This window comes from Zeugodacus cucurbitae, chromosome 5, assembly GCF_028554725.1.
Source record: "Zeugodacus cucurbitae isolate PBARC_wt_2022May chromosome 5, idZeuCucr1.2, whole genome shotgun sequence".
In the NCBI taxonomy this organism is placed as follows: domain Eukaryota; kingdom Metazoa; phylum Arthropoda; class Insecta; order Diptera; family Tephritidae; genus Zeugodacus; species Zeugodacus cucurbitae.
In genome coordinates this window covers 38,215,859-38,229,514 of record NC_071670.1, presented here as the reverse complement: position 1 = coordinate 38,229,514, position 13,656 = coordinate 38,215,859, and the positions used below count along the sequence as shown (strand labels likewise).

Below are 13,656 nucleotides of genomic sequence, written 5' to 3'. Positions count from 1 at the left end.
ATTCATGAACCGAATAAGGCACAAATACCCACAGCTTTAGGCTGCTGTGAACCACATACAAAAAAAGTTACATATGAATTCCATAAAAACATTTGCTTAGAGAGGCTTACTAAATACCATCGTAAGTCGTGGTCTTAACAGCCAAACAGAGGTTAAAGGTTCAAACGTGGCCGCCAATAAGCTACATGGATTTGTTCAGGATAGTTCGTGGATGAAAATATTATATTTAAATGAGAATGCTTATTTCTCAAATAGGTGTGTTTTACAAACATTGGGAAAATTATAGAAATTGTCACTTCTATTGCATATTTGAGAGATAAATACGATTGTTTAAACAAAAAAATGTACATCTACAAAGGTATTTTAAGAAAAATTGCAAAAATATGAGTCATAACCTTCGAATTTGTTCGTTGTTTAGTGCTAAATATATCGCAAATTAATTTGCATAAAAATAATATTTACTTTTTCTGGATTGGTTCCATAATAAGGTTAAGACCATGGAAATGAATTCTTCTGCTGGTACCAAATTCAACTGGTACTTCAACAAATTCTTTCTGAGTGCGGGAGTCATCTCCTGGCCAATGAATCTGCTGTGATTCCCCGAGCTATGAAAACAGTTCATATACCCATTATCTCATCATAAGTGCTAGTTGCTGTGCTCTCAAACCTCACGCTTCTCTAGTTATGTTACGAGGGCTGCTATATATATTTCTGGCCTAATAATGAAAATAGGAATATTTATCAATGAAAATGGTTTTATTGTTTTTCAAAATATTCTCCATCAAGATTTATACACTTTTGCATGCGCTCAAACCAATTTTCGAAGCACTTTTTTGAGCCTTTTTTTGAGCGATTGTCAAATTGTGCGGGATCCAACGAAGGTATGTTACATGACGGTCTTGCATTATCCGTTCACGTACGGCCTCGATGTTTTCTGGCACAACGGCTGTTTTTCACAGTGCTATAGGATGGTGCTTCATAGCCATACAAAGATTTTAGTTCATCGATGCACTCTTGTCGCGATAATCCACGTCAAAAGTTGTGAAAAATGATCGCACGAAAATGTTCACGAGTTAATTCCATTTTTTGGCCGAGATGAATTTCTTAATTCCCTGTAAATAAAAAAAAATCACTTTTAAATGACAAAACGTTCTGAGTGATGTTATGCTAAACAAGTAAGTTCGGGTGTAACCGAACATTTTATACTCTCGCAATTTATATATTTAACTTTATTTATATTATATAATACTCAATTTGACCCACATATTCGTCATATATATTGTATAAAGTTCATTGAAAGTTGGAAACCATAATATTAGGTTAGAAGCACCGAGGTCCTCGTGTTCGATATATGGGGCCTTAAAAACCTATGGTCCGATTTCGGCGATTTTTAGAATGGGGCTGCCATACTATAAACATAGTATTTGTGCAAAGTTCTGCATCGATATCTTACTTTATATATTGTAAAGTAAACGATTCAGGTCGTCTTCAAAGTTCTGGTTTATAGGAAGTAGGCGTCGTTGTGAAGTGTTTTGGCCTATTTTCGCAATATATCATTGGGATGTAAGGAAACTATAACAAACCAAGTTTCATTGAAATCGGTCGAGTAGTTCCTGAGATATGGTTTTTGACTCATAAGTGGGCGACGCCACGCCCATTTTCCATTTTGTAAAAAAATCTGAGTGCAGCTTTCATCTGCCATTTCTTATGTGAAATTTAGTGTTTCTGACGTTTTTCGTTAATGAGTTAACCCACTTTTAGTAATTTTCAACCTAACTTTTGTATGGGAGGTGGGCGTGGTTATGATCCGATTTCTTTCATTTTTGGACTGCATTAGGAAGTGGCTAAAAAAAACGGCTGCAGAAAGTTTGGTTTATATAGCTCTATTGGTTTGCGAAATATGTACAGAAAACTTAGTAGGGGGCGGGGCCACGCCCACTTCCCCAAAAAAATTACATCCAAATATGCCCCTTCATATTGCGATCCTTCATACCAAATTTTAAAATTTTAATTTTTTTTCCATAGCTTTATTTATGGCTTAGTTATGGCACCTTATGTGTTTTCGGTTTTCGCCATTTTGTAGGTCCGATTTTGCTCATTTTCGAAAGCAACCTTCCTTTGGTGCCAAGAAATAAGTGTGCCAAGTTTCATCAAGATATCTTAATTTTTACTCAAGTTACAGCTTGCACAGACGGACGGACGGACGGACATTTCAAAATTTAGGGCAATATCGTTTCCCGCTCTGTTGCGCTCCTGGGTGCTAGACGACTGGCTGCTCTGTACCACACCGATCACTTACTGGTGTACTATTAAAACATGTTTTTGGGTCACATCTTGATTCAATTAATCGAACTACTGACTTAGATCTAGAAAAACGAATCTTCGAAAGTGCGGGTAATGTGTTGGCTGAGATTTGGAGCAAGTTAGTCATTGATAATTTTCCAGTCGTTGCTGAATATGTTGCACCAACTGTTACTGGACTGGATATTGAACAGGCTATGGTTGAAAAATAATGCTACTTGGTATGCTAATATGTTGCACCAATTTTTTTTAGTGAGTCACAATATTTTTTACAAATAGTTAAATGTGAAACTATTGCATGTTGCGGTGTAAGACGTTCTAGTCTTTGGAAATTATTAAAAGAAGGATTTTTACCACCACCTGTGTTAATTAAACAGACATCAGAAGGTTATGGAGTCACAGGGAGTGATAACAACAACGCTAAGTTTGCTCCATTATTACTACAGATATTAATAAATCTCCAAGCATCATCCCATCTAAACAAGTTCCATATGATAGTTATTGCCCTAGTGTCGAGTCATACTTATTTAAAAGATCGTGTAGCATATGTGGCCTATATTTTTCTGCATATAAAGCCACCAATCAACACAAACAAACACATAAAAAACAAGAGCTGTTACCTATCGCGAAAATTCGTCCTCAAAGAATTGCGGCTAGATGTGCCCGAGACATTCTCTGTTTAATGAATGATGACGATGCTTAATGGATGGAAGATGTTGATACGAAAGATGTTCCTGACATCCAAATTCAGAACGAAAATTAAGTGCCTGATTTACCAATAATAAATGATATAAAGGAGTGGGTCAAAAGTCCATGTGACAACTTGTGACAAGGAGGGGGGAGGGGTTAAAAAGTCCTTAAATTCGTGTGACGTGATTTATGGATGGCCCCTAACGAAAATGCAAAAACAAATTAATTTTTTGAAAATCCTTGCTTACCCCTAACCCCTTAACCAATGCCATGTTGCTTGTATATTTTAAACATCTTTAGAATTGTCCAACCAATCGCTAAATAAATATTCCGAACTTGTTACCAGTGTATACAGCATCAGCTAGTCTTAAATAATTTATCTATTCTGATCCCTTACGAGTACTATTTTTTGTTCTGAATAATAAAATAACTTGTAAAGAATTCGTAGAAAATAGTAGATAGAAAAAGTACCTAACACTTAGAATCTTGAACAGGACAAATATCGTTTCACAACTATTCGAATAATAATTAATTATATTATATTATAGAGCTTACAATATAAAGATATCAAGAAATGACAAATCTGGCTGACCTTCGACTCATCTCGGACAACTCTCATTTTGTGCAGACAATACTGACTCCCATTGATGCTGGTATATACGTATATATTTAAAACTTTTTATTGAACAATTCTATATTATTTTGTAATTTTGAAAATAATTAAAAGAAAATTCCACTTTTTACAACATCGCACTGAAAGAAATTAGCTTTAAAATTGGCTGTACTTTTATTGCTCGTTATATAGAATCACAGCAATATTCTCCCTAAAAATCACTGCTCTACAAGCGCACACACACAATTTAATAAATGTGCAATTTGTTAATAACCAAGCGCAGTTTATCCAAGCGTGTATGTAAACACCACTTTAACACGAATATCCCACCACTACTATCCACACTCATACCACTACACAAGCGCATTTCAGTTTTAGTGTATGGAGCAATTTTGCTTGTCCCTATCTGGTGCTTGTGGATGGCAGCCAAGCTTTCGAACTTTAAATTAGCTTCCATCTGCAAGTGAAATAAAGTGAAAATGCAATATGTCGATGTAAGTTAGTTGGCTTTATGCTTAAAGTTACCAGTAACAACATTGGCCAACAACTGAAAAAAAATTCAAAAAAAATCCGAGAGAAAATTAGAAAATTCCGAACAACAAAAGGTTGTTGCACAAGAAACAGTTCGTGTGCTGAAACGTACGTACGTCGATATAACTGAATGTAAGTTGGATGACTTGAAGTGCTGTAAGCAGAGAAAATTCAATAAGAATGTGTGTTTCAGGAGCTACTGCTAGTTTAGTGTAATTGAAATCGCTTGACTAAAGGCGATGCCATGCAACTAACAAGGAGGGAGGTGAGGTATCGCAGTTGAAGAACAATTCGTTGTTGTCCACAATTATTAGTAATTTAATAAAAATAATCACTGCAATCTTTCCATAGAAACACTCAACGATAACAATGCGAAGCAAAAATAGAAATCAAGAGATAATGCATAAAGTGTTGATGAGATAGCATTTAGCTTTTTATTGAAAATTGTATAATGTTGTAATTATAAATAGATAGAGTACGCAAATCCTCATATCTTCAATAGTGCTCGTTAAATTAAAACATTTTAGTATACAGACATATTGATATCACACAACAAGCCTTTTTTTATATAAACTCAAAATATAGTTATTTAAATACAACTACGTAATTGATATTTTATGATTTGCGATAATCGATAATTGGATTACATTGAAAGAATGCTTTGATTGATTCCCCAAAATAAATCTATGAACAACCACCTTATGTTATTCGTAAATCTAAAATTTTCCTAATCAAATATTCACTTCTTGCTTCCTGTCGAATCGGAAAAATCCCAAAGACTTCATAGTCCTTTGGTTATTTGTATTGTACGAAGTTAATTTGAATTTGAACTCAGTCTCTCCTCCTCCCCCTTAAATTTAAGTTAGGCCGTCTTATCGAACAAGGCAGATAAGCAAGTTTCCTAGACCATTATGTCCATTTGCTTACACTTGAGAAGTTGCTATCTGTTCCTTTCCGATTAACACAACCATCATACAACCGCCAGAAAAATTTGAGTGCTGATCTATGATTGACAACATAAGTAAGATGAACCCATTAGATTAAATTAATAATAGTCTTTTCGCCCAGGATGTAATTGATCAATTAAACGGCATTTGTTCGATTGCTGATTTAAATTGATTTACCCAACAAAATAAAAATTTCATTTTTCTACATTAATTTTTATTCGAATTTTAATCGAGTTGAGAATGAATTGTAACCCTGCGAAATAGCAGTAATAATACTCGACGGTAGATGGCGCTTCTGAAAATAAAAGATGTGGTTATTGAGAAAATAGCAATCAGCTGTTGAAACTTTCCAACTTCTTATGACAAGCAAAAACAAGAATGTATAACAGCTGATCGAGCTAATCGAATAGCAGGCAGTGCGAAGGGCAAAGAGTGATTTCTCAATTAAAATTTTAATTGATCAATTAATTTTGGTGTGCGAAAATGCTACAGCACTTTTAGTAGTAACAACTTCTAAATTTTCATTCATTTATTTTCGAAACATAAGAAGCATCAAGCACAATGTCAGACCTCCATTCTGACTGAAATATGTATCAAACTGTCTCGATCTAGTGTTTCAAAAGTCATAACTTGGGAAACAATAAATGACTGCCGACCCTCTTGGACTCGACAATAGAGACAATAAAGAAGATACTAATATGAGTATTTCTCATAGATCAACACCATTTACCTGGGTATAGTTTGTTAGAACTATCTAACTATCTATCCTCGAATTTCACAAATATCATCACATTTCAGAGTAATATAGTCACGGATGGTATTCTTGTTATGATTCCCTTTATCCAACACGGAATAATTCTATGGAAGTCTGCATTGCATATTCTCCCACCGTTTCCACGTATTATTTCATTATCTCAAACGCCTTCTGCGAATATATCACTTTAGCAAACAAATTACCACTCAAAAGCAAAACAACAGAGCACAAATGCTTTACAAATCCGCCACAATTACAATTGACAACTTAATCAATATATATACTGTTTTCTACAAACATCTTGCAGATGCCAGCTGTGAGGAAAGTGATACCATAAGCACCACTTCTTCGACACCCACGCTCGCTGAATTGCCTTTGTTAGCGCCACAGCCACCACCAAGCAATACGACCACTGTGCTAAAGCCAATTCTAAAGAAACCGACAACAGCTGTGCCACAGTATCAGCAAATGCACACACAACAACAACTGCAACACCATCAAAGCCAGCACCAACAACAGCAAATGCAACTAAACACATTAAAGTCGACAGGACCAGCAACAACGACAGCCGCCACCGCGCAAACGAACGTCTGTTGCAAAGAACAAATGCTGCCACATCGCGCGCTCCCCCAACCACCGAAGGGACGCGGCTACGGCGCATACCACACCAAAGAGGCCGTACTGCAGCGTGTGCAACAACAGAGCGGCCTACTTTCCGGCAGTCGCACAAATCTCAACACGCTAAGTGGCATGTTAGGATCAGCGATAAATCTCGCCGGCATCGGAGGCGGCCTCTGTGCGAACGCTAACCCGGGCTTGGGCAATAACGTGGCGACGGCCGGTGCGCCCATCGAACTGACGTGTGCGGGTGTTGTGGGCGATTGTGTTGGCAACAATATGGGCGGTGGCGAGTTGCACTACAGCAACAGTAATTACAACTTTGATGCGACGACAGTAAAAACAGCAGCAGCCGCGACTGACGTGGGCGGTGCAGAGCTTAAAATGGCGCTAGCGGGTACACCAGCTTGTTGTGCGGCCAATAATGCGCCACCCACCAACACCACCTCCACCAGCGCCAACACTAACACCAATACCAACACGGGCAACAGTGCCGCTAATGTAACCAATAACTTGTTGTACATGGACCTGCACACGGCCCATCCGGCACACCCGAAAACATCGACGTCAGTGAATAAATTCAGCGATCTATTAAATGCTGCCAGCGCAAATTTTGTCAACGCTGTTGCAGCGCCGGCTATTAGCGCGAACTCCAACAGCAGCAGCAACAGTAATCATAACGGTGCCATAGCGGCAGCGGTCGCATTGGGCAACACTGGTCGCAGTAGTGCCAGCGTAAGTACACACACACACATATACACAATTACACCTGTCTACTTAAATGTAGGGTATTTAAGCGGGCGGGTGGAATGCGCTTAAAATGCGTGTTAATAGCGCGGGTTGACTGCGGGGTTTATTGGATTTTTAGGGCATCACAAATGCACGGGTAAACGCTACTCGCCGCTGTGCGCTCGCATTCATTGCGTTAAGCCAAACGAGTATTTAAAGCGGAATATCATTTACATGGACTCTTTCAATTAATTGCATGCGAACGAGGTCAGCGTTGAATTGAATTTGCGCTGAGCTGTGCTCAGTTGAGCTCAACAGTGCGGCGCGCGTAAATAAGTCAATGCGAGAATTAAGAGTTCGCGCTACATAAAATAAGCAGTTGAAAAGCAGTGTAGTATTTATATTTGAAATTTCGTTTCACCAATTAATTGGGTCAAATTACAAGTTTACACCCAATGAGTTGGATTGTGGTGGTATGAAAGCATGGTATAAAAGCATGCATTTTACGCTTTTGAAATACGGAAAAAGATGATATAATATTCCCTGCAGTTATAAGAGGCTTACGGTAGCTTATATGAAACACATTTGTAAAAATAATTGTAATTTTTTATTTACTAGACTTTCAAAACATTTCGTAGTATTGAATGCATAACGATAAAACTTATGACTATCAGGCTTATCTTAGAACGCGAATATTCATATTTTTTAAGTCAATGAATTATGTAGATTATAAATTTGCTGAATCAATCGTCCATTTAAATTTGCTGCTTAAAATTGTAGCTGCATCAGGCAGCTGTTGGGAATGAGTCAGAAAAATATGAGCAGACGAAGAAAATTTAGTACCATATTCAATTTTTAAAAGATGTTTAATGCAAACGTTCAAGGAGACCAGTAAAAAAATGAATCAACCATGAAACGATCGACCCAAATCTTAACATATAAGGAAGACTCAGCATTCTAACATTATATACTTTCGCAATTTGCAAGAAGCTAATATTTAAAAAATTTTCCTTGTGTCAATAAAATTTTATAAAGGTTCTAATCATTGAATCCGTTTCGATGGAAAGATGATTCGAAACGATCGAAAAATTTTACGTCGAAATCATTGAAACCGTATGGAACATAAAATTTACGAACGAAGTGAACCATTTACCGTCTTGCTAAAATACATTCCGCGGCTAATAGATTGTGCTAATTTTAAAATCATAGAATCCGCAAAGTCGAAAAATTTGGTCGAAATCTAACCGTTGCTGAGTGGGTTGCGGAAATTTAATTTAAATTTAAATATACTATTTAGAAGTTTTTATGTAAACAACCACTGATTAGGGACTAAATTACATTTTAAATGGGTACTTTAGGGACAAGATACAAAAACACACTAACAAAAATCAATTTAAGGCGTTTAAAAGCGATATAAAGTTGCCCCCGAAACAGCGAAAGAGTTTTCTTAAAGAGCCCCAGGCAAATTGAACGAAGCAAAAAGCACAGACAATTTGATATATCAAATATGTTGCATTTGTCGGTAAAGATCGATATAAGTTTTATGTTTTATGTTCTCACGTTGTGGTAAAGTAGTTTATCGGAATGAATGATTGCATGAAAAATTTCGATCGAATTTGCTGCGGGTTCAATGATGAGGCCCAAATTGTAAGACGAAATAGTGACTCAATTATAATCAATCAGAAGGTCGGAAAATAATCTAATTATATGAGGACGGGTAATTAATTGAACGATTTCGCTAGTATCTACTACTATACATAACCTTCTCTTAATTATACTCTCGCAACAAATGTTGCTAAAGGGAGTATTATAGTTTTGTTCACATAACGGTTGTTTGTAACACCCAAAACTAAACGAGTTAGATATAGGGTTATATATACCAAAGTGATCAGGGTGAAGAGTGGAGTTCAAATCCGAATGTCTGTCTGTCCGTCCGTCCGTCTGTGCAAGCTGTAACTTGAGTAAAAATTAGTATATCTTGATGAAACTTGGCACACTTATTTCTTGGCACCATAGGAAGGTTGCTTTCGAAAAGATCGGACCACTGCCACGCCCACAAAATGGCGAAAACCGAAAACACATAAAGTGCCATAACTAAGCCATAACTAAGCCATACATAAAGCTATGGAAATAAAATTTTGTATGAAGGATCGTACTATTAAGGGGCATATCTGGATGTAATATTTTTGGGGAAGTGGGCGTGGCCCCGCCCCCTACTAAGTTTTTTGTACATATCTCGCAAACCAATAGAGCTATATAAACCAAACTTTCTGCAGTCGTTTTTTTTAGCCACTTCCTAATACAGTCCAAAAATGAAAGAAATCGGATCATAACCACGCCCACCTCCCATACAAAAGTTAGGTTGAAAATTACTAAAAGTTAACTCACTAACGAAAAACGTCAGAAACACTAAATTTCACATAAGAAATGGCAGATGGAAACTGTACTCAGATTTTTTTACAAAATGGAAAATGGGCGTGGCGTCGCCCACTTATGAGTCAAAAACCATATCTCAGGAACTACTCGACCGATTTCAATGAAACTTGGTTTGTAACAGTTTACTTACATCCCAATGATATGTTGTGAAAATAGGCCAAATCGCTTCACAACCACGCCTACTTCCTATATACCAGAACTTTGAAGACAATCTGAATCGTTTACTTTACAATATATAAAGTAAGCACTAGTGAAGATATCGATGCAGAACTTTGCACAAATACTATGTTAATAGTGTGGCAGCCCCATTCTAAAAATCGCCGAAATCGGACCATAGGTTTTCAAGGCCCAATATATCGAACACGAACCTAATATTATGGTTTCCAACTTTCAATGGACTTTATACAATATATATGACGAATATGTGGGTCAAATAGTGTATTATATAATATTAATAAAGTTAAATAAATAAATTGCGAGAGTATAAAATGTTCGGTTACACCCGAACTTAGCCCTTCCTTACTTGTTTTTTGTTTATTTTTATTACGATGACTTTTCGGATGCTCAAATTATCCATTGTAAAGGAAAAAAGTCTGGTTGAGTTTAAAATATGTCATATGGAAAGTAGACATGTAATCCGATGGTCAGATTTTACTAATCTACAACACCAATCTCCACAGAGTTTCATGGAAAATGTGTACCAAGATTAATAGGAAGTATAGTCTTTAAACATCGAAAATTCAGTTTTCTAAATTTCTATGTTTGAAATAGGATCCATAATATAATATTAGATTACGTAGCAATTAGTAAATAAGATTTTTAGTATAACCATTTATATATTCCTTAAATATACACACATAGAATGATAAAATATATTTATTTTCCAGACCAAACGTGTGCAAAAATCACCATTACTCACCAGACGCCGTTCCTCATCCATCGTCACAAATCTATTGGCTTCCGATGTTAGTTATAATCGTGGTGAGGGTACAACTCTTGCTGATATTACAAATTTGAGAAATCATCATGCAACAACAACGGATGGCAGCACAATCAATTTAACGCACAGTGGCACGCGGTAAGTAATGAAAATATATGATTACATAAATATGATTACATAAAAAATAATATAAGTGCAACGAAAATGTATAGAACTAAAGCAAAAGGTAATAAGCTCATTCTCAACTGAGACACAGGCTCAGTTTACTATGTCTAAGGGTTATCTCATGAATGAATTATTAATAGAAGAGTAGAAAAACAGTGAAAATGCGGCAAAGGTATTGTGGATTCTGCGATACTGTGTTCAGCCATTAGCTAAATTTGTGTCCTTGATTTTGAGTAGTTTTTGGTGAAACATTTTTTTCCAATTAGAGCATGATTTCGTTGTTTGATTTAAAGGTATTGTTGTCGAATGGCTATTAGACTTTAATTTGTTGATTACTATTGCGGTCCATCATAATTTTAAATGAATGAGAATTGTGATTTATGGACTTAAATTCGATGCGAAATATTGATGCAAGAAAAATCAAGACGAGAAGACTATATTGATCCTAAGTTTACATAATCTAAGACGGAATCGACTATAGTGTGCAAAAAGAACTAGCAACTTTCAGGAATTAGGAAGATCCATTATTTTAGTCTCCTAAAAAATAGTCCCTTGTGCAATCACAATTTCCGATTTCTTTTAGTCTCTTACTTATTCCTGCAGAAAAAATGTTTATTCTTTCTTAGTGTACAACACATAAAGATTAGCTACACAAAAACTGCTCAAAGATATTTAAGAAATTAGACTTAAACTCCATCATTTCAGCACAGGTAAGAATAATAAGGTAAAAGCAAAAGCACTAGAAATAGAATAGTGCTGAAATAATGAAGCAAACAGAAATGTAAGTAAAATACCCACAGGCTTAGCATTCACAACCTGCTGGTTCGCTACAAAGAAAAACTTGTTGCCAGCAGGATAGTTGCATTGCAGCACAAAGAATAAAGCCTCCACAAGTACTATTACAAAAATAAAACAATAAATACCAAGAAGTAAATAATTAGATAGTTTCCAGCAATCAAATATGGACTAAGAGAAATGAAAAAAAAAATTGCTTTGATGCGTAGCAAAGGTAGTTTGAAGTGTCTGAGAAATTACTGCTGAAATGAGAAATGAAAATAGAACGATTCTTAAAATTTAATAAGTGAACTTCAATAATATATCTTCTGTAACAATATACCACTTGGTGTTACTACTATTGTTAGATATGCACTTTATATATGGCTTTTCCAGTTTTTGTGTTCTGAGGAATGTCAAAATACCACTTGCCTAATATACGAAAGTGTATATACAAATTCACTACATCTACCATTGTTACTTTAGGGAAGACACTCCTAAAAGGGTAATTATACAATATTGTGGCCAGGTACATATATCCTTCTCCATAACCTATTTCATTACAATTTTCTTCTTATCCTTTCATACATAGAGCAAACCTCCTCAAACTGTTTGAGAAGCTCTCACCTCGCATGGTCTCCAGTTTGGATTTATTGAGACATATTTAATCAGACTTGTCAGCATTCCCGTTACCCTTTATATTTTTCGTCGTGAACCCGAATTAAGTTAGTCGTTGGGATCAGAAAACAAAACATACATTTGTTGTTGTATGTAATACTCGACTTCAAACTGATAGTAAAGCACAATTTTTTAATGCAAAATGCCACACAGTTATGCCACATTAAATGAGTCAAAATTGTTTAGTATAAACTTCAAATCGTTAAAGCACTTTGCACCACAAACCATAATTGATAGTTACATTTCATGCGATCACCACAAAAGTCTAGGAGTTGACGACCCAACTGCGCCGTAAAGCGATGTGCTAAAACTTTGCTGAGCACACGCATGCATTGCCAACTAAACACGCTTGCAATAAGTTATTACAGACACGCTGAGGCAAAATGCCGCAACAATGTCCACTTTGTGGGCGCAAGAGTGCTTCCGCTCCTCAGTGAACGCACCTGCAAAAGCTTCGAGCTCGCCAGCAACTTAGTCATGCAATTTTTGTGGAATGCTTTTTGAAGTATGCTTTGCCATTAAGATTGTGTGCAACGTTATATACACGCATATGTGCTCTTATGCACATACTAAAGTTAATATGCATGTACATGCCCGAGCACACATTCTTCGCTACGCATTACTCATACGCCTAGGTGGGCGCGCACACACATAAGTAGTAAGTACCGTGCAAGCTTATTGATATTGCGTGCAACCGCCAGCAATATTGTTGCCATATTTATTAGATGGCATGCACAATGCCTTTTCTGCCATAATATCCGCTGGGCAAAGTACCCACACACTCACATACGCCCACTATTCCACACACGCGAGTACTCAAGCACATATATGGTTAAAATGAGTTTATATGTGTGTACACACACAGGGCAGTAGAGCACGTGTCCATGCGGCAATTCATGAAACGGGCGTTTAACAGGATTTCGGCTTGAGGTGGAAATAAAGTAAAGCCATTGACTGCGAATGCCTGCAAGAGAACGGATATGAAAGAGCAATCAAAAGGGCAACCGTGCCGTAACTGCCAAAGTAAAAACAGAAGAGAGAAGCGCAAAAAAATTTTGTGGATATTAGGACACTGAAAAAGAATGGTCTTAATGCACTCAAAGCTGACAGTACATAAAATATAATTGTGTGAAGTATTAACGGGTATAAGTTGGAGGCTTTTCTTTTAGGGTATTTGGGATATATTAAAAACAATATTTATATACCTTTGGAAGTTTCAGCTTGATAAGAAGTGAAATTCGGTTAAATTTGAAAATTGGTATAAAATACTGAATAATCACCAACATGGTCCGCTAAGTACTTAACGCGAAATATTTTGGTAAAGTGGTGATTTATTTCTCAACATAGTCTCATTTTAGTGTGATACAGTTAACTCAGCGATATTCCGATTTCGTGGTGACGATAAACTGCTCATTCGACTCAAATGTCTACCCATCTAGTGAGCTTTTCAAGTTTGGAAACAAAACGAAGTCGTACGGCG

The 13,656-nt window shown here is 36.4% G+C and overlaps 1 protein-coding gene across 1 annotated transcript in view; it reads left to right on the top strand.

Moving 5' to 3' along the window:
* Positions 1-13,656, top strand: part of LOC105211990 (uncharacterized) — a 109,279-nt gene that overhangs the window by 73,106 nt on the left and 22,517 nt on the right. The window contains 2 exon segments of the mRNA XM_054230507.1: positions 6,144-7,189; positions 10,507-10,697. Coding sequence (XP_054086482.1) covers positions 6,144-7,189; positions 10,507-10,697 — 1,237 coding nt within the window.